Genomic DNA, 20,352 nt, shown 5'->3' on the forward strand with positions numbered 1-20,352 from the left:
CACTCAGGGACGTGAGATCCATAACAGTGAGAGCACCACGCAGCCCCAGCTCTGGCACCGGGCCCTGCGTCAGTGGCCAGGCTGGCCCCACTGCCAGGGAAGGACACTCTCCATCTGCTCATTAGCGCCCCAGATCAGAGGTGGCCTGATCCCACTGCAGCGCTGCCCTCTCGAAGCTTCTGGGGCCAGACACATCCAGTGATGGAGCGACCTGACCCTGGCTCCTCGTTCGCTCTCCCTGCGCAGAGGCCCCTACCCGGCCCCTGCTCTGATTAGAATCTGAAGCACTCACGTAGGCATCTGGATCAAACTCTCTAACAGCAGGTGCCACCCTGCCAGTCAGGACGGGGTCGTTCAGTGCATGGCAGATCCTCTGCGAGCCCCTTCGTTCTCCTCTCCAAATCACACAACGTGGCCCGTGGAACTCACTGCCACAGCACAGCAGGGAGGCCAAAAGCTGAGCAGGACTCTACAAAGGATCAACCTTTCTCTGCGTAAGAAGGGCATCCAGCGTGAGAACGGTGTCCATAACCTGGAGGCCTGGCAGGCCTGGAAACACTGGCCAAACCCTAGCTAATGGGGGGTTGGGCGGGAACTGTCTCTTGGGGCAAGTTATCCCATAATTCCCTTCTGCAGGAGTTTCTTGCGTCTCCCTCTGAAGCAGCGGGTGGTTGGGATGCTCAGAGATGGGATACCAGGCTAGACGGGCCCCTGGACTGACCCACTGTGACAAGCCTTCGGCTTCTCCTGCTTCTCCCACCCAAAGAGCCAAACAGGCACCTCTGTCCTGTTGCAGGGAAGCAGCAAAGCCATGGAAAGTCTCCTTGGGAGCACAAGACCCGCGTGTGTCCCCTCTCACAGAGAGCTGACCTCCCCCAGCAGACGGTCTGGCCCTGCACACAGCAAAGCACTTTGCCATTTAAAGGCAGTGTGCAGAAAACCAAAAGTCACACAGACCCCCCCCCAAATCCCACCCACTGGTGCCAGTCTCGTCTGCCCCCGGCCTGCTTGAAACCGACCCCCCCAAACCTGGCCTTTGCTGTGCTCCACTCTCCCCATGTCACACGGAGGCAGAGAGCAGCAGTGGCCAGAGACCCAGAATATGGGTAGGAGGGGCTGTTTATTCAGCAGTTCTCAGGAGACATTGAAACGCCCTTCCCGAGCAGAGCGCCGGCGCCGGCCAGGAAACACAGAGCTGCCCCGTAGCTCGTGGCAGGGCCACGCCGTGGCCTCAGCTGTGCACTCCCTTCCCCAGCCCTCCCTCGGCTTTCTGATCACTCAGCTAAGCCCCAGCCCAGGGGAGATGCCCCCTCCTGGCTCTAGTGCCTAGAGACCGGTCCTGAACAAAGCAATGGGAAGTGATGCCGATCCTGTGCTGTCAGCTCCCCACACTGCTGCTCCATGCACCAGGCCAGTGCCAGCCGTGGTGGCAGGATCTGGCTTTGCCCTGAGCCTAGGCCCAGCTGCACACGGGGTCAGCAGCGAGGAGAGCTGCAGAACTTGCGATATGAAGTCAGAAACCCTCCGTCATCAGCCCCTGCTCTGCCAGTCTGATCTCACGGCACATGGCTCAGGTGGAGCATCTCCCCCCGAGAGAGCCTCTGCTGCCCCTTCCCCGTGGGGCACATGTGGCCATGGTATAAGTGCTGCCAGGCAACTGGCTGTGGGAGAGGGGACGGGTTAAATGCCTCCCTTAGAAGGGGCCTGGAGCTGCTCCTGAGCCACTGAGGTCAATGGGAGCGTTGGCAATTTTGGCATCAAGTGTAACAAGCCCAGGTCAGGGCCCTTCCCCACCACTCAGCTGTGGGGGAGGGCAGGGCGGGTTAACTGGCCGGGATTAATAAGATGCTGCTGTTGTTGCAGCAAAGAGAAAGGAGCTGGCACCCTTCAGTACCGGGGGAGGGATCGGGTCAGCACTGAGGACTGGGAAGGGCTACAGGAGGTCAGGAGCCCAGGGCTGGGGAAGGGCCCAACTACCGGGGGAGGGCATTAGCCAGCCGCGAGGTGGGGAAGGGTAGGGCCCAGCTGCAGGGGAAGGGGGCTGAAGGGCCCAGAGACACGGGGATGGAAGGCCTGGCACCAGGGCTGGATGTCCAGGCTGAGTCCGACAGGGCTGCCCCTCCCTGCCAGCAGAGCCGTGGGGCCCTGCTGCTCTGAGATTGCAGGGCACGGCTCCAGGCAGGGCGTCTTCTCGCCAATTCCACACAGACCCCAGGGAGGGGGAAAGTGAGGCCTCCAGAAGCGCTCGCTCTGGCCCCAGTGAGGTCGGTGCTAAGGCCTCAGTGACTCCCATGGGAGCTGGACTGGGCTGTAGGGTGAGGGCCGGGAGCCGCCCGAGGTAAGCCCGTGCCCCAGCCCAGAGCCGGCACCCCCAGCCCAGTCCCTGTACCCCCTTCCACACCCCAGCGCCCTTCCTCAACCCTCAGCCCCCTCCCACACTCTGAATCCCTCAGACCCACCCCCAGCCTGGAGCCCCTTCCTGCACCCCCCAGCCCTACCCCAGAGCCTGCACCCCCAGCTGGAGCCCTCATCCCCTCCCGCCCCCCAACCCCCCACCCCAGCCCAGTGAAAGTGAATGAGTCTGGGGGACAGCGAGCCACCGAGGGAGGGGGAGTGTAGTGAGCGGGGGCGGGGCCTCAGGGAAGGGGTGGGGCTAGGGTGTTCAGTTTTGTGTTATTAGAAAGTTGACAACCCGATCAGCACATGGCTCCTGTGCCCTATCCTGGGACCGGGGTTGTGGGCAGGGGCCAGTCTGGAGCAATGGGCCCAGGGTTGGTTCTGTGCTGCACCTGCAGGACCCTGGTGCCACGGGGCTGCAGTTGACGAGGCACCACTGGAGGGGGGCCAGGGCAGGAGCCGCGGGGAGGGGCAAAGGTACCCTAAGTGTCAGCGTCCCTGCGAGAAACAAGGGGGACTCACTGGGGCTGTTCAGAGGCGCGGGGGTTTTAGAGAACCCTGGAGAAGCTGTCACAGCCTGGACAGGCTGCATCACACAGTGATGGCCAGGGCCCTGGCTGGTGCCGGGGGCTTTTACCCTGCAGTGCTTCTGCTCCAGGGGAAGCTCAGGGCTGGTCTGTTCAGGCTCTTTCTCAGCAGTGAATCCACTCAGAAAAGCTGAAACAAAAATAAACCTGCAACTACAATACTCCAGGGGAGGGGAGCTGCTGGGGCTGGCACTGCGCCCGCTGTGCAGCGAGATAGCTCCCAGCCCCGCTCCCCGCACTGGCAAACATGCACCTGCACCGAGCCTGCTCCCAGCGCGGCACCTGCTAAATGAGACGTCTCCTCCGCGGAGTTGGGTAATTTGCCTGTCTGCGCAGAGACACGTGGACGGAATCAACCTCGGTGCCTGCTCAGTGACTGCATCCTGGGCCCAATCAGCCCTGCGGTGACCGGGGGCTGCGCGGTGGCCTGGAGCACAGGAATGGGGAGAGGAGAGCAGGGGGCTGTGGGACATGAGCGAACATTCCCACTCGCTGCTCTCCAGAGCCACGTGCAAACTGCTAATTCTCTTCACTTTTCACTCTTGCTGTGTTTAATTTCAACAAAAGAGAGGGGCTGGCAGAGCTGGGTAAGGGGCAGGGGCACTGCAATGCTGGCATGTCTGACACACAGCCATGCAATGCCCTCAGTCCTGACCCGCAACCCCCCACTCGTCCAGCCCTGGGCTCCCCACACCCAGCTCTGCCAGTGCCCCTCAATCTCGACCCACAGCCCCAGCTATCCCAGCCCTGGGCTCCCCCAAACACAGGCAGCGATGTCGCTGCCCTTCAATCTCGACCCACAGCCCCAGCTATCCCAGCCCTGGGCTCCCCACATCCAGCTCTGCCAGTGCCCCTCAATCCCAACCTATAGCCCCAGCTATACCAGCCTGGGGCTCCCCTCAGCTCTGCCAGTACCCCTCAATTCCAATCCGCAGCACCCTGCTAGCCCAGCCCAGGGCTCCCCTCCAACACAGTCAGCTCTGCCAGTGCCCCTCAATCCCGTCCCACAGCCCCAGTTATCCTAGCCCTGGGTTCCCCTCCAACACACATGGCTCTGCCGGTGCCCCTCAATCCCGACCCACAGCCCCAGCTATCCTAGCCCTGGGTTCCCCTCCAACACACATGGCTCTGCCGGTGCCCCTCAATCAGCCCCTGCTAGCCCAGCCCTGGTCTCCCCAGACCCAGCTCTGCCAGTGCCCCTCAATCCCGTCCTGCAGCCCCCTGATAGCCCAGCCCAGGGCTCCCCAAAACACACAGAGCTATGTGGCTGCTCCTCAGTCCTGTCCCACAGCCCCAAGCTATCCCAGCCCTGGGCTTCCCTCCAACACAGCCAGCTCTCCCGGTGTCCCTCAATCCTGTCCCACAGCCCCCTGCTAGCCCAGCCCAGCTCAGCCCAGCCCTCGGCTCCCCACATACAGCTCGGCCGATGCTCCTTAATTCTGACCTGCAGCACCCCTGTGGCCCTGTCTACACAATAAAATTTTAAAACTTGCTCACTAACCTGTTTTCAAACCCAGGGTGGCCAGGGCAGGCCATAGCTTTACTGTGCAGTGGCCGGGCAAGGTGATCCCTACAGGGAGCCTAGACATCACTTAACTCCCCCTACAGGTGCCAGAGGACTGGAGCAATACCTAAGCCCTTGTGCCCTGGACTTTACCGTGACTGGCTCAGCACGTGTTGGAGGACGTGTGGCCTTATTTATACCAGACTTCTGAAAGCTGTGAGTCCACCCCTGACAGCTCCTGGGCACCAAACACCTTGCACCTCATGCTAGACAGGCCTGCAAGAGCAGGGTCAGGGATGCTGCTCAGAGGGGAAAGGGTTTTTGAGATGCTTGCCTTCCCTGAACACAGGAGTGGCCATTCTTGGGCCTATCTTACCCGGCAGCCGAATCCAGAACCCACCTAAGTTCCCTGTAAGCTGTGTGGCCACACAGCTGCGGGGAGTTCTCTCTCCCCGCTGTAGCTCCGGAGCACCCTCCTGCATCCCAAACCCCTCATTCCTGGCCCCATCCCAGAGATCTCACCCCCAGCTGGAGCCCTCACCAACCCTCTGTCCCAGCCCTGAGCCCCCTCCCACACCTCAAACCCCTTATTCCCAGCCCCACTCCAGAACCGACAACCCCAGTCGAAGCCCTCACCCCCCCACACACATACATCTTAACCCTCTGCCCCAGCCCTGAGCCCCTTATCCCAGCCCCCTCACCCACCCTCACCCCCTCTGCCCCAGCCCAGAGCCCCCTCCCACACCCCAAATCCCTCAGTCCCACCGCCGCCACATGAATTTTGTTATGTGCCCCAATATGAAAGGCGATGTGTCACACATCCCCTCCATATGGGGGCCCATAACAAAATTAATTCCGTACATCAGTGGGAAAAATTAGAGGGAACACTGGAACCCACCCCGGCTCAAAACACTGCAGAAAACGAGCAGTGTTTTGGGGTTTGCGCTCTCGGTTCTGAATGGCAGAAGGAAGCGCACAGGGCTGTGAAAACATCTGGAAGAGAGCGAGACCCCAAACTCCAGTGGATGTCAAACAGGGGGGCTCCCTTTTCAGTTTCGGTTTATTTGGACCCCCAAACACCCACAAAAGTGGTTGTTTGAACCCCAGCCACAGAGCTATCCATTACAGATGGCTCCTGTCTGTGTAGCTCAGCCCCTGCAGAAGAGTTTCCATCTATCGATCTCAAAGCACTTCACTGCATTGTCCTCTCCATGCTGCAAAGGAGGAGGGACTCACTTGAGGTCACACAGCCACGCAGTGGCAGAGCTGGGGGTCTCCCCATTCTCAGCCTGCTGCTTTAACCAGTGGACAGCACTGCCCCAAGCATGGCTAGGGCTCAGAAATAAGCATTTGCAAGATGCTGATGCCAGAGCAAGTGGAGAAGGCTCATCTGCTCCCCTTGTTCTACCCTCCTCCACTGAAATGTCCCCTCACGTGGCTGGAAAAGCTGCCCGCACTAGCGTTCTATGCAGGAATCTCTCCTTTTCCTGCACAATGTTCCTCTGGGCTGGAGCTGAGCGGAGCTCACTGTGACCTGGAAAGATCTGAGGTTTGCTTACACACAAAGGAGGAGGCCATAAACAATGAACTGAGCAGGGGAGGGGAGGACAAGATGGGAACAAAGCAAAACATTGGGAGGAAATAAATCTCATTAATCCTTTCCGGGGAGAGGCAGAGGGAGATGGTATCCAGAATGGGGCTGAACTAACAGGGATTGGGTTCTGCAGCCATATAGTGCCTCCTGCCCCAAAGGAATCGCAGCACCCAGCACTGAAATGCAGCCACCTCTGGGGTGGAAAGTGGCAGCTGCATAAACAGCCACACAGGGAGCCACAACTCAGCCATGGTGTCAGAGGGCTCAGTTCACCCCGTGAAGCCAGACAAGCTGCATTCACTTACACCAGCCCTGAATTTAGCCCTGGGACAGGACATGACGCCTGATGTTGAATCTGGGGAGATGTTGGACCTTGGCCAGGCCCCCAGGTTAAGGCCCCAGTTCTGCTCTCTTTAACAGCCTTAGTGCTTCAGTGTGTAGTGTGGACTGCAGAGTTTGAGTGCAGGCACTGGCCAGTGCAGGCTGGAGGGCCAGAGAGACCCACAAGGTATGTCTGTGTCCAGCAGCCTCCATAAAGAACCCCTGTATGTTCATTACATTCACGCCTTGTCTCTTGTTTCCTGCTGGGGGCAGTACCACGCCAGAGCTCAGGGGCAAGGGGCTATGGCTGGTGCTAAAGGAAGGCTGCCAGTCTGGGGTTCTGGCTGCTTTAAACCAGCGCTGGCTGGTGCGGTGCCATTCCCCACACTCAACAGATCACAAAGCCAAGTGACAACACCTATACCACTTGCGGCCCCTCAGCTCTAGAGCACCAGCTCCAATCCAGCCCAGGGCCTTTACCGCCACAGTTGCTCAGTGCCCTGACGTGAGTTGTGACAGGTCTCAGCCCGGTTCTGCCACACACCCTCTATCACCACAGCCAGAGAGGCCGTGGGCTGAACGCAGCTCAGGGTCCCAGCTGGAGAGGGCATGTCGCCGGCACTGGGGCGAGGCTCAGAGTGGAGCTGTGGATGCAGCAGGGGCTCCCACCTGGGCTGTCTCTGCTCTGACAGCGCTCAGACTCCAGGCTCCTTCACCCAAGGAGCAGGTCACACGGGCGCTGGGTTCTATGGGAACATTTGCTTGGCACCTAAGTAACCGATGGGCGCAAAGGGGCCGAGCGCAGCATTAATTAGCACCAGTTCCCAAAGCAAAAGGTGGCAGCAGCAGCCTTTCCTGCTCATCACTAGGAGAAAGCAAAGCTGGGTCAGTGGCTTGTGTTGCAAATCAGAGCATTCACCGTGGCAGTAAGCCAGGCGCCAGCACTGAGCCAGCAGCACATTTGCATACATTAGCATGTGCTCGCTGGTTGGCTGCTGGCATGGGTGTGCAGAGTCCGGGGCGGGGCTGTGCTCCCCACACGGCACATGTGGGCTCAGTTGCTCAAAGGATCATGCGCTGGGCGCAGGGCAGGGACTGGTGCCTGGGGTGGGGCTGGCTCTGGGGTTCCCACAGCCTGGTGCCGAAGCAGTTATTCAGGGCCCCAGGCAAATCTGCCTGTCTGTCCCCCCAGACACCCCAATCTATCTCACGGTTTTATCCTGCTGCCCACCAGCACAGTGTCTGGGTGCCTTCTATGTGTGCGCAATAGCAGCAGCCAAGTCCCTAGAAGACATCATGGGGTCTCTGGCTCCTCCGGCGGGGGTCAGAGCTCTGCTTGGGGTAGGGGGGTTGGTTTGGTTTTCGGGGGGAGGGATGTTCCCCTGGAAACCTAGCCCACGAAGCCACCTGGCTCTGAGAGAGTGGGGAGTGGGGTGCATAGCAAATGGGCAGCAGCAGGGGAGCCCTGCAGGGCATGGCCAGGGCCCTGCCTGTGAAGGGACTGTAACTGGTGGCCACCACAACAGGGGCCCGAGTCTGCGCGGAGCAGAGACAGGGCAGAGGCTGTGCGGAGGGGTCCCAGTGAGAGACACGAACTCATGAGCCTGGCCTGGAAACCAGCAAGCTCCCATTTGGCTCTAGAAGAGACTGGGAGGCACCCTGGGTACGGGGCCTGAGGACCCCTCTGCTGGACCATCCCCTCCCACCCAGGGGCCAAATAGGAACCACTATTGTTTTACTTTGAATCATAACTGTCTACAGCCACTGGCCCAAGGGGATTTCCCCTCCCTGTCAGCTCTAGTCCAATGCCCTTCACTCAGCCACGGCTGAGTCATTGGTGGGACCCACCGGGCCTAGCGCTTACAGGGCCTGGCAAATGGAGCCTGCGAATTGTGGTTTGCCTGGTGGAAGACTAGCAGGGTGGAGGTCTGGTTACCCTGGCACCAGTGGCTTTAACAATGACCGCAGGATTGACCAGCAGCTTTCACACCTCTACAGCAAAGCCACCTCTTCGAGAGCCCATGCTGGGGAGACTGAAGATTGAGGGATGCGACGTGCCAGCCCCTCGCTGCAGAGCGGGGACAGCCCAGTAAGGGGCTCCCACTGCATCCACATCTCAGCCCCTGTGATACAGGACCGCATCCTCACTTCCCAGAGTTCCAGATCCCAGCAAGCCGCCGCGCCCCAAACGCGGCACAGCCCCCTTCTCTCTTCATCCCCGACTAACAGCAGGCCCCACCCCCTCTCATCACCATCACTGCCGGCGCGGCTATTGTCTCCAACCAAGCCACTCCCTGGACTCACCACTCCCTCTCCACTGGCTGAACCTTATGGTTTCAGTGCAATCCAGTGCTAATTCTTCTAGCATCAACTTTCAAACGGACATTGGGATTTGCGTGACACAGAGGCTCAAATAATGGATCCTGCTTCCCAACTTTTAACCCCCACCCTACCCTGACAGCTGTGCCGATGCCCCTCAGTCCCAACTCAGAGCCACCTGCTAACCCAGCCCTGGGCCCCCCACCTGCCATGCACACGGCTCTGCCAGTGCCCCTCCGTCCTGACCCGCAGCCCCCATTAACCCAGCCCTGGGCCCCCCACCTGCCATGCACACGGCTCTGCCTGTGCCCCTCAGTCCTGACCCGCAGCCCCCCGCTAACCCAGCCCTGGGCCCCCCACCTGCCATGCACACGGCTCTGCCAGAGCCCCTCCGTCCTGACCCGCAGCCCCCTGCTAACCCAGCCCGGGGCCCCCCACCTGCCATGCACACGACTCTGCCAGTGCTCCTCAGTCCTGACCCGCAGCCCCCGCTAACCCAGCCCGGGGCCCCCCACCGGCCATGCACACGGCTCTGCCAGAGCCCCTCCGTCCTGACCCGCAGCCCCCGTTAACCCAGCCCTGGGCCCCCCACCTGCCATGCACACGGCTCTGCCAGTGCCCCTCAGTCCTGACCCGCAGCCCCTGTTAACCCAGCCCTGGGTCCCCCCACCGGCCATACACACGGCTCTGCCAGAGCCCCTCCGTCCTGACCCGCAGCCCCCTGCTAACCCAGCCCGGGGCCCCCCACCTGCCATGCACACGGCTCTGCCAGAGCCCCTCCGTCCTGACCCGCAGCCCCCGTTAACCCAGCCCTGGGCCCCCCACCTGCCATGTACACGGCTCTGCCAGTGCCCCTCCGTCCTGACCCGCAGCCCCCGCTAACCCAGCCCTGGGCCCCCCACCTGCCATGCACACGGCTCTGCCAGTGCCCCTCCGTCCTGACCCGCAGCCCCCGTTAACCCAGCCCTGGGCCCCCCACCTGCCATGCACACGGCTCTGCCAGTGCCCCTCCGTCCTGACCCGCAGCCCCCGTTAACCCAGCCCTGGGCCCCCCACCTGCCATGCACACGGCTCTGCCAGTGCTCCTCAGTCCTGACCCGCAGCCCCCGCTAACCCAGCCCTGGGCCCCCCACTGCCATGCACACGGCTCTGCCAGTGCCCCTCCGTCCTGACCCGCAGCCCCCGTTAACCCAGCCCTGGGCCCCCCACCGGCCATACACACGACTCTGCCAGTGCTCCTCAGTCCTGACCCGCAGCCCCCGCTAACCCAGCCCGGGGCCCCCCACCGGCCATACACACGACTCTGCCAGTGCTCCTCAGTCCTGACCCGCAGCCCCCGTTAACCCAGCCCGGGGCCCCCCACCTGCCATGCACACGGCTCTGCCTGTGCCCCTCCGTCCTGACCCACAGCCCCCGCTAACCCAGCCCTGGGCCCCCCACCTGCCATGCACACGGCTCTGCCAGTGCCCCTCCGTCCTGACCCGCAGCCCCCGTTAACCCAGCCCTGGGCCCCCCACCTGCCATGCACACGGCTCTGCCAGTGCCCCTCCGTCCTGACCTGCAGCCCCCGCTAACCCAGCCCTGGGTCCCCCCACCTGCCATGCACACGGCTCTGCCAGAGCCCCTCAGTCCTGACCCGCAGCCCCCGCTAACTCAGCCCGGGGCCCCCCACCGGCCATGCACACGGCTCTGCCTGTGCCCCTCAGTCCTGACCCGCAGCCCCCGCTAACCCAGCCCTGGGCTCCCCACCTGCCATGCACACGGCTCTGCCAGTGCCCCTCAGTCCTGACCCGCAGCCCCCGTTAACCCAGCCCTGGGCTCCCCTCTCACAATTCTGCCAGTGCCCCTCCACTGTGACCCATGTTCTCAAGCCCCCGCCCGATGAGCTGGGCTGATGCTGCACCTGTTTAGGGTCACGTGCTGCTAGCACTAGGTGACGGTGGGAGGATGGGTTGCTGCTGGGAGGAATGGGACCCCAGCACATCAGGGAAGGCTCCCTCCTAAGGAGCTGGAGAAGCAGGAAGGAACTGATGGCTCATATCTCTCCCATATCCCTGGGGCTTCCCCTTCCCTCCCTAGCCCTGCTAGCTGCTCAGAAGCCAGGAGACAGTGGGAGGAGCATGAAACAGGCTGTAACAGCCCAGGTGGGACCATGGGGGCTCAGGAGCTGCAGGACTGTAGAGAGGGAGCAGCCAGCCTCTGATGCCCCAGAGGGAGGGGAGCTCCCACACTCCAGGCAGCGTCAGGATGGACCCAAGTGGAGTCAGAAGCCAGGGCAGCAAGAAGGAGGCTCCATGGCAGGCAGGACCTCTCCTCCCTCTGCACAGAGCTGACCCCCCATGGCCATCTGGAGGTCTGAGTATGTTGGGCCTCAAGCAAAGCCCCATCTGACCCCACTCTAGCCTCTGGAGGGTCTGGAATGTGCAGCCAGGCCTGGGGCTGGGTCCAAACACTGCCCTGGGCCCATCTTGGGGTGTGGGGTCATTTTCCTATCCCTCTGTGAGTGGGAGGGACTGAGGGAAACAGGGGCAGCTCCACTAACCCACCCTCTGCCGGTGGGCAGTCAAAATCCAGACCAAGAGAGAGATTTATTTTAGGAACAAACATTTATAAGAGGACCGCACATTCTTCATAGCAAAGTCCTTATGCAATGAGCGACCGTGAAATGCAGCCACCTCTGGGGTGGAGGATGACAGCACAGCAGCCTCCGTGGGGATTTCTGGCCAATAACCCCATTTCGACCATGTCCCAGCAGAGCAGACCTGGACCTCTGTTGTTTTAAGCACATATGGAGCAAACAGTATGAACCACCTGGCATCTACGCAGCAAGAAGAGAGGCTCTGGCACTGAGGCTCTGGCACTCGGGCATCCTCTCCTGTGCCAGCTCCTGAGAAGGACCCACATCTGGGCATGGAGAGGCCTGGCAGCTCAATTTGTGGGGGGGGGGGCGTAACCAGGCTGTGCCTGGGCTCAGCGCCACTGGACTGGGAGGAAAATTTGGCTGAGGCATCATGGCTCCATTGCCCAGGCAGGAGACAAAGCCAATCCCAAGAACTCCTCATCCCAGCAGGGGGATCCCACTCGGGCCCCAGGTTCTCCCAGCATGCGCCCGCTCCTCCCCCGCAATGAATCACTGCCACACTCATTGCCTTTGGATTTCCTGGTAGATTTGCTCCTCAGAGATCTCGGGAGACTCCGGATTTAAGTCTCTGCTGCGAATGTTCAGAACCAGGGGGTCAAACTGGGGAAAAAGCCAGCTGTGATGCCCCAGGCTTCACTCACAAACCCCTCAAGATGCCCCATGAGATCCTGCACAGGGCCATCCTTCCATCATCCTCCCACTTCGCCAGCTGCTTTGATCAGCAGTGACCAGTGCTGACATTTAAACCATCATCATTTCTCTCCGGAATCAACACCCTTGGGAAGGACCAGGGTCAGTTCACACAGTGTGACCAGACCAGGGTCTCTGCAGACTCAGACAGACAACGCTGCATTCCTGACGCTTAGGTCACACCTCTGAGGGCATCTCGTAGCCATAAGGGCTAAAGGCTTCATTCTGGTTTGAGGAGAAGCTCGGGATGGCAGCCCCCAGGAGAGTTTCACATCCGCCCAGAGTGCTGTGAATTGGCCTGGGATGGCCCCGCCGCAGGATTCATGCACCCAAGGGGTCTGACCGCCTGGAGCCAGACTCCCTGCATCACACCAGCTTCCTCACCCACCCTGCCCTGTGTCCCTCGGCTGATGCTCTCAGACACTGCAGTTCCCAAAGTGAACGCCTGGTGCCTGGGAGGCTTGCACAATGCATGAGGCTGGGTTACTCGGCACGGCATTGCTGACCCCATTGGGTGCCTGGCAGCCCACACTGCCCAGCCGCAGCCAGCCGCAGCACGGAGATGAACGCGCCCGCAGCACGTACACCCCCATGGTATGGCACAGGCCACTCCTGGGAAGCCTCCTATCTGCTGGCCCCCAACAGGCTGCCTCCTGACCCTCCCAACCACCCGCCCATGGCCTGCTCCCCTCCAGCCCAGGAGAGGGACTCTGCAGCTCCCCCCAGCTCAGCCGGCTGCCTCTGAACTGCATGAGCTCAGGGGCTCCCTTGGGGTTAAAGAGGGGAGTTTAGGGAGCTGGGGGCCTCTCCCCACCCAGCGGTGCCCATTGCCCAGTGAGAAGTGACCTCCTGACTCAGAAACAAAACCCTGCAAAGGGGAATGAACGGATCATGAAAAGTGTGATGACAAGGACAATGCTCCAGCCTCCCCAGGGCCCCTGGCACCCAGCAGCTCCTGTTGCTTTTGGCAGGGAGAGGGGCACTCTCCGCTGTTCTCAGTGGGAACTGCTGGGGGCTCTGCACACTTGAAACCCTGGCCCTTAGCTCTTTACAAACATCTATGATCCCTGCCTGTGAGGTGTCACTGAACCCAATCTACAGACAGAAGAAACTGAGGCATGGATAGGGGACGGGACTCACCCAGTGTCACAGAGAGAGTCAGTGACCAAGTCGGAAATAGAACCCACAAGACCTGGCTCGCAGGCCCCCTGCTCTAACCCACTAGACCTCACTCCTCTCCCAAAGCTGGGACTAGAACCCAGGAGTCCTGCCTCCCATTCACCTCACTCAAACCCAGTAGACCTACTCAAAGGGGTGACTCGATTAGAGTGTGTAACTACCTAGCTGGGGAACACATATTTGACAATGGAATTCAGGGAAGTTCTATGCAGTAGCTCAGACCAGATGATCACAGTGGTCCTTTCGACTCTCATTCCTCCCAGGAAGGACTCTCAGCCCAGACGGTGTGGAGGAGTGGGAGGTGGAAGCTCCTGTTCCTAGCTCAGACAAAGCAGCTCCCCTACAGGATGGGTGAGGAAGGTGCCATTTCCACTGCTCTCCCCCCACCCCCCAGTGCTTTACCCCCTGCATCAGTTTCCCATTTATTTGCATGTCCCCAGCCTCCACCCCGGCTGCTGCTGGCAAGATGCTACAGCAGCTCCTCCGAGCCGCTCTGCAAATGCGCTGTGCAACAGCAACACAGATGGCGCCTGTCAGCATTTAGCTCCTCTGGGAAGTGACAGCAAGACACTCGGTGCTGAGACGGCCCGTGTTTCACAATCCCACATCTTTGGGCTCCCCAGTATCATCCTGCTGGTGGAACACAGACCACGAAGATGCACCGCTGGGGCTGCCGTCCCCAGTAGCAAGAGGAAAACTCATGAGCTTCAGCCCTGGAACCGATTAAGATGCTCGGCCCTGCACGAGGAGAGCCACTGGACTGCATGGAGTTCCTGTAACAAAGTCTCCACTCCGTCCTCACGGAAGGCAGGACTGGAAGGGCCCAGGGTGGTAACTACCACTCAGCTGGGCTCTGTGCTGCCTGCCTGTCTGAGACCAGCCTTTGCAACCCCTCAAATGACCAACAGTTCTGGGGTCTGCGCCACACCTCCTGTCTCTGCCCAGGTGAGATAGCCCCACCTGGGTATGGCCAACCCCAGGCCTCTCCAAATCGTGAGACTGGCTCGAAAATCATGTTTGTTTGTTTGTATGTTTTTTAAATTAATGACTACTGGTTTCTGTTTTGTTGTCTTCTGGTTCCAGAGCCTTTCACTTGTGCTCGGGTCACATTTTCAAGCTTTTCTCCACAACCAGGAGGACCAGAAACTCACTAAAAAGAAAAGGAGTACTGTAGCTGTAGCTCACGAAAGCTTATGCTCAAATAAATTGGTTAGTCTCTAAGGTGCCACAAGTCCTCCTTTTCTTTTTGCGGATACAGACTAACACGGCTGCTACTCTGAAACCAGAACCTCACTGAGATTCTAGCCCGGGACTTCCCCCCCACAGCTCTACGAGTGCCCCTCAGTCCCAACCCACAGCCCCTGCTATGCCACCCCGGGACTCCCCCCCTGCCCCCGGCTCTGCCGATGCCCCTCAGTTCTGACCCACAGCCCCCTGCTATGCCAGTCCGAGGCTCTCCACACCCAGCGTTACGAATGCACCAGGACGTCCTCTCCTGACCTTTGCCATTGCATTCCCGAGGTCTCCCTTGACACACAATCCCGCGGCTGTTCCAGCCCAGATGGGGACTGGCAGCCAAGGGAGCTGGGCCGCTACTGCAAGGCAGGCACATGAAGGCTGGCCGGGTGCTAGGTTGATCTGATGCCGTTAGCCCGCCAGAGTCCAGGCCCCTAGGGGTGAGCCCTCCGCCCCAGGGTGCTGACCCTGCCTGCACAGCCATGCCATGCCAGCCCCGCCTCTGCCACCAGCTCCACGCTGTTCCCCCCAGAACTCCCCAGGGGCTGGGCCTGGCCACTGCTCAGCATGTGGTTAGGACACAATGGATTAAAAACCTGAGCCAGAGTCTCTGCCTCGTCCCCGGTCTTGGGGCCAAGGTCTCGCCCTGGATCCCTGCCAGCAGGCGCCAAAAGGGAGGGAGCGCTGGAGCCTCAGCAACGCAGGGGGCAGGGGTCATGGGGGGAGGGGCAGGACCAGGTGCCGCACGGTACGAGTCTAGACCCTGCCCCTCGGCTCACCAGATGCCATGGCGCGGAGCTAGCCCATGGCTGAGCCCAGCAGCGCGAGGCTGGCACGGGGACAGTGAAGCGCCCCAGGTGTTCCCAGTGCACAGGCCATGGGGCTGAGCTGGGCCAGGCCAGGTGCTGCTCCCAGCGCAGCCACTCGCCGCCCTGGGCTCGCTCGGGCTTCAGTGAGACCCGCCCTCCGCCCGGGCAGCCCGGGGCACGGGGAGGCGCTGGGAACAGCCAGGTCTGACCGTCCGGCCAGGCGCAGGCAGCCGAAGGGGAGAGCCAGTCACAGCTCACAGGCTGCGCTTGAGGGGAGCGGCCCCTAGCACCCCCCTACGCACACCCGGACAACACTCCGAACGCCACCCGCACCCGGCACAACAGCCCAGACGACCCACACCACCACACACCATCACACAGCCCCCCGCCACACCCGGCACAACACCCCAGACAACCCACACCCCGCACAACACCCCCACCCTGCACAACACCCCCGTACCGGGGACCACACCCCACACTACACCCCCCTACCCGGCACAACACCCCAGACAATCCATACCCCCACACACCATCACACCCCCCCACCACACCCCCACCCGGCACAACACCCCCGTACCTGGGACCACACCCTGCACAACACCTCCCTACCCGGCATAACACCCCAGACAATCCACACCATCACACAGCCCCCCATCACACCCGGCACAACACCCCAGACAATCCATACCCCAACACACCATCACACCCCCCCACCACACCCCCACCCGGCACAACACCCCCGTACCGGGGACCACACCCCACACAACACCCCCCTACCCGGCACAACACCCCAGACAACCCACACCCTCACACAGCCCCACATCACACCCGGCACAACACCCCAGAAAACCCACACCCTCACACAGCCCCCCACCACACCCGGCACAACACCCCCGTACCGGGCACCACACCCCAGACGACCCCCCCACCACACATCCTGCATGACACTCTGACCCACCCCAGTGCCCCCCACAACACATACAACGTCCCACTACACACCGCGACTCAAACCCCGGAGCCCTCCACGACGGCCCACGCCCGTGCCCCGCGCAGGTACGCGGGTCCTGGCCGGGCAGCTCCTCCAGGCCCGGCAGGCGGGGGTTCCTTTCCTTGGCTCCGACAGGCCGGCCCGAGTCTCCAGCCCTGTCCGGCTCCTCCGCCCCCTTGCCCGGAAGGCGCTGGCAGCCCCGGGCGCAGGAGGGTCCGTGCGCGCCCTGCCCTGGGCGCATCGCCAAGGAACCGGCCCCCACAGAACAAAGCTCCGCTCCAGACCCACCTGCTCGGCTGCCTCCGGGTCCAGATGCGTCTCCAGCAGCGGGACGGTGAATTGGATCTTCCGGGGGCTGTTGGGCTCCATGGCCGGGGGCGCCGCGGGCTCCAGCTCCGCTCTCCCAGAGACACCGGCAGGGAGAGAAGGACGCGCCCTGCGCTCGGCTCCCCGCGCCGCGCTCGCCCAGGTTGCCCCTGCCAGTCTCCGCTCAGTCCCGGTGCCTCCGCTCGGGGAGCTGGAGAAGCAGCCGGTGCCTATTGGCTGGTCGGGCGCGGCCCGCCGCCCCCTCCCCCTGACACACACACACACACACAAGCTTCCCGGAGCGTTAACCCTCCGCCTCCCAGCCCGCGGCAGCCGCCCGAGGTGACGGGGCCGCTCCTTACAATGGGTGGGGAAGATGGTGCCGAGCATCCCCGACTCGGGCGCCCATCACCCGGGCGCGGGGCGCCCTGGCGCGATGTAAGCAGCTTGGCGCGAGCGGACAGCGCAGACCCCGTTCCGTGCTGGCGCGGGCGTGCAGGATCAGGCCCCCACTTCTACCCCGTTCATCGGCCGTTTCTTATGATCTCGGGATGCAGAGCCCGCAGGGGATCCGCAGAGCCTGCGGTTTGGCAGAGGGAAGAGCAGGGCCCGGCTGCGGTGCAAGAGCTGTGGGAACAAAAGCCCCAGAGCCGGGGGACAGCAGCTCCAGAGCTGGGGGGTCAGCAGCCGCGGAGCTGGGGGACAGCAGCCCCAGAACCGGGGGAACAGCAGCCGCGGAGTTGGGGGACAGCAGCTCCAGAGCTGGGGGGTCAGCAGCCGCGGAGTTGGGGGACAGCAGCTCCAGAGCTGGGGGAACAGCAGCCGCGGAGTTGGGGGACAGCAGCTCCAGAGCTGGGGGGTCAGCAGCCGCGGAGTTGGGGGACAGCAGCCGCGGAGCTGGGGACAGCAGCCCCAGAACCGGGGGAACAGCAGCCGCGGAGCTGGGGACAGCAGCCCCAGAACCGGGGGAACAGCAGCCGCGGAGCTGGGGACAGCAGCCCCAGAACCGGGGGAACAGCAGCCGCGGAGCCGGGGGCAGCAGCCCCAGAGCTGGGGGGACAGCAGCCTCAGAACTACCCTGAGGAGCCAGGTGCCATTTTCAGACACATACTTTAAACACCATTTGGGGTGGAATTCAGCCAATGTCTTTTGCTGATATTTCCCCCCCCAAAGGTCAGATTTTGTTTTGAAATTCCACCAAATTATTTTAAAAAGCAAAGCAAGGGCCAAAAACCCCCCCACACACACCAAAACAAATTAACTATTTTGTTTAACGTAACGTCTGTTCATCTTTTAACCCAAAATGATTGGGGAAGGGAGATTGGACAGTTTTGGTTTGGCCACCAAACCAAAACATCAATTATTCAGGACTCCCCCCAGCATCCTGGGACACCCCATCCAGGCCAGGCCACTCTATTCTCTTCCAGCTCCTGAGCAGCCCCCGTCACCATGGTGCCCTGGCATCGTCTAGTCACCTGGCATGTGTGATTTCTCTCTCTCACCCGCTCCACAGGGGCAGAATTGTGTGTGTGTGGTGCGCCCCCATACCGCTGCCCAACCCCGCCCCACAACCTCCTGCCCAAAGAGATGGCCTCTGCTGCCTGCCTAACAGGGCTATTTCAGGCCCAGAGTGGTGCTGGGGGAATCCAGAACCTCCTGTCTCACACACACCAGCGAGAGTGTCTGGGCATTGGAGGCATCACGGAGAGGGAGAGGGCATCTCTTGGGCTGGCAGTTCCCAAGCCATTGTGGCCTTTTTGGACCAGCAGAGCCCCGGCCGTGTGAGCCGGTGGAGTGTGGGGGAGCAGAGAGCCGCGGGCGGCAATTTGGGAAGTTAGGGTTAGATTCATTCCCACATCCCTTTGAGTGAGCTTGTAAAGCGCTGCCTGGGTTTCAGTGGCTTTAATTCAGTTCCTGGGGCAGTGCCGGAGCTGGTGTACCCGGGCACAGGGCTAGTGAGGACCTGGAGCTTTGCCTCTTTACACCTGCTCGGCTGCAGGCCCCTTTCCTCCTGCTGGGGGCTGAGTGGAATGTTCCCGGCCAACTGGGTTTTCACTGAAATGCTCTGTCTGGCCAAAAAGTGTCGTGAAGACGTATCAGAGGCCTGCTCAGCCCAGGGCTGCCACTCTTTGCTGAGAACAGCGAGCAGAATCCAACCTGGCTTTCCCAGCAGAAAACAGACATTCTGACACAGCCCCGATGTCATTAAAATATTGGGAAGGTTTTGGGTTTAGACCAATCTGGCCAGTGATGGTGCACGGTGCCACCCAGACCGGGCTCAGTCCTCCAGCCAGCGACAGTGCTCAGCGCTGCCCAGACAGGGCTCAGTCCTCCGGACACCTAAACCAAAATGGAACCAGATTGCTGGTATGGAAAATTAAAGAGGTTGTAGAGGAGTTTTTAAATTAAAGGCTGGGGGAAAGCCAACAGGCATGGAGGAGCACGTGATTCGGACAGAGATATTCCTTAAGGCAATTCCTTAAAGGGGTTTCTCTATATCCTACTAAAGAGGAGAGAATACAAGAATATAAAGTACAGGTAGGAACTGAAGAGAAACAGTCAAATGAAAATGAGTTCCATTTAGTTACATCACATGAAGGCAGACAACTAAATATTGACAGATTTTATAAGTATTGTATACAAATGCTAGAAGTCTAAACAATAAGATGGGTGAACTTGAGTGCCTAGTGCTAAATGAGGATATTGATATAATAGGCATCACAGAAACTTGGTGGAACAATGATAATTATGGGGACACGGTAATACCAGGGTACAAAATATATAGGAATGACAGAGTAGGTCACGCTGGTAGGGGAGCAGCACTTTATGTGAAAGAAAGCGTAGAGTCAAATAGAGTAAAAATCTTAAATGAATCAAACAGTACCATAGAATCTCTATGGATAGAAATTCCAGGCTTGAATAATAAGAGTATAGCAGTAGGAATATACTGTGACCACCTGATCAGGATGGTGGCTGTTAGATGCTTCTAACATGTAGAGAGGGTACAAAACCAGAAAACCCAATAATAATGAGGAATTTCAACTATCCCCATACTGACTGGGAACATGTCACTTCAGGATGGGATGCACAGTTAAAGTTTCTGGACACCATTCAATGACTGCTTCTTAGAGCAGCTAGTTCTGCAAGCCACAAGGGGAGAGACAGTTCTTGATTTAGTCCTAAGTGACGCACAGGATCTGGGCCAAGAGGTGAATGTAGCTGAACCACTCACTAATAGTGACCATATTGTAATTAAGATAACATCCTTGTAGGGGGGGAAATACCAAAGAAACCCAACGCAGTATTATCTAACCATGGGCTATGGGTATCATAGGCTTGGGGAGGCTGTGCCTCCCCAAACAGCCAGGCGTGGCCCCACCCATGCTTCGCCCCCAGTTCCCCCCCCGCTTATGCTCGGCGCGGCTTCAGCCTCCCGGGGTGGTCTGGTCTTGGGCCGTGCAGCCCACCCTCCTGGCATTCCGGGGCGGGGGAGGCTAGGGCTGTGCAGCCCGCCCTCCCGGTGCTTCGGGGCTGGGCCGCACCACCCACCCTCCTGGTGCTCCAGGGCTGGGGAGATTGGGGTTGCACAGCCTGCCCTCCTGCCACTCCAGGGCTGCAGGGGAAGCTGGGGGCTCTCTGGGGCTGGGGTCACTAGCCTGGGGCAGGGCTAGTGGGGGCTGCAGTGAGGGGGGGCTCTGGGCTCTGGCAGAGTGCGTAGAAGGGGTGAGGCCTCCGGCAGAAGGGGTGGGGCTGGGGGCTAGCCCCCCCCCCCCCCCCCCGA

At 60.7% G+C, this 20,352-nt stretch overlaps 1 protein-coding gene across 3 annotated transcripts in view; it reads right to left on the reverse strand.

Moving 5' to 3' along the window:
- The window catches only part of PPP1R1A (protein phosphatase 1 regulatory inhibitor subunit 1A), a 67,007-nt gene extending 50,141 nt beyond the window's left edge, over positions 1-16,866 (reverse strand). The window contains exon 1 of one of the 3 annotated variants that reach the window (XM_037884232.2): positions 16,554-16,866. In XM_037884232.2, coding sequence (XP_037740160.1) covers positions 16,554-16,634 — 81 coding nt within the window. In that variant the 5' untranslated portion in view covers positions 16,635-16,866. The remainder of the gene's footprint in view (positions 1-16,553) is intronic. The other 2 variants (XM_043532551.1, XM_037884231.2) reach the window with 2 other exon arrangements.
- Between the last annotated feature and the right edge of the window lie 3,486 nt (positions 16,867-20,352).

The sequence above is a fragment of the Chelonia mydas genome, chromosome 20 (assembly GCF_015237465.2).
Source record: "Chelonia mydas isolate rCheMyd1 chromosome 20, rCheMyd1.pri.v2, whole genome shotgun sequence".
NCBI lineage: Eukaryota > Metazoa > Chordata > Testudines > Cheloniidae > Chelonia > Chelonia mydas.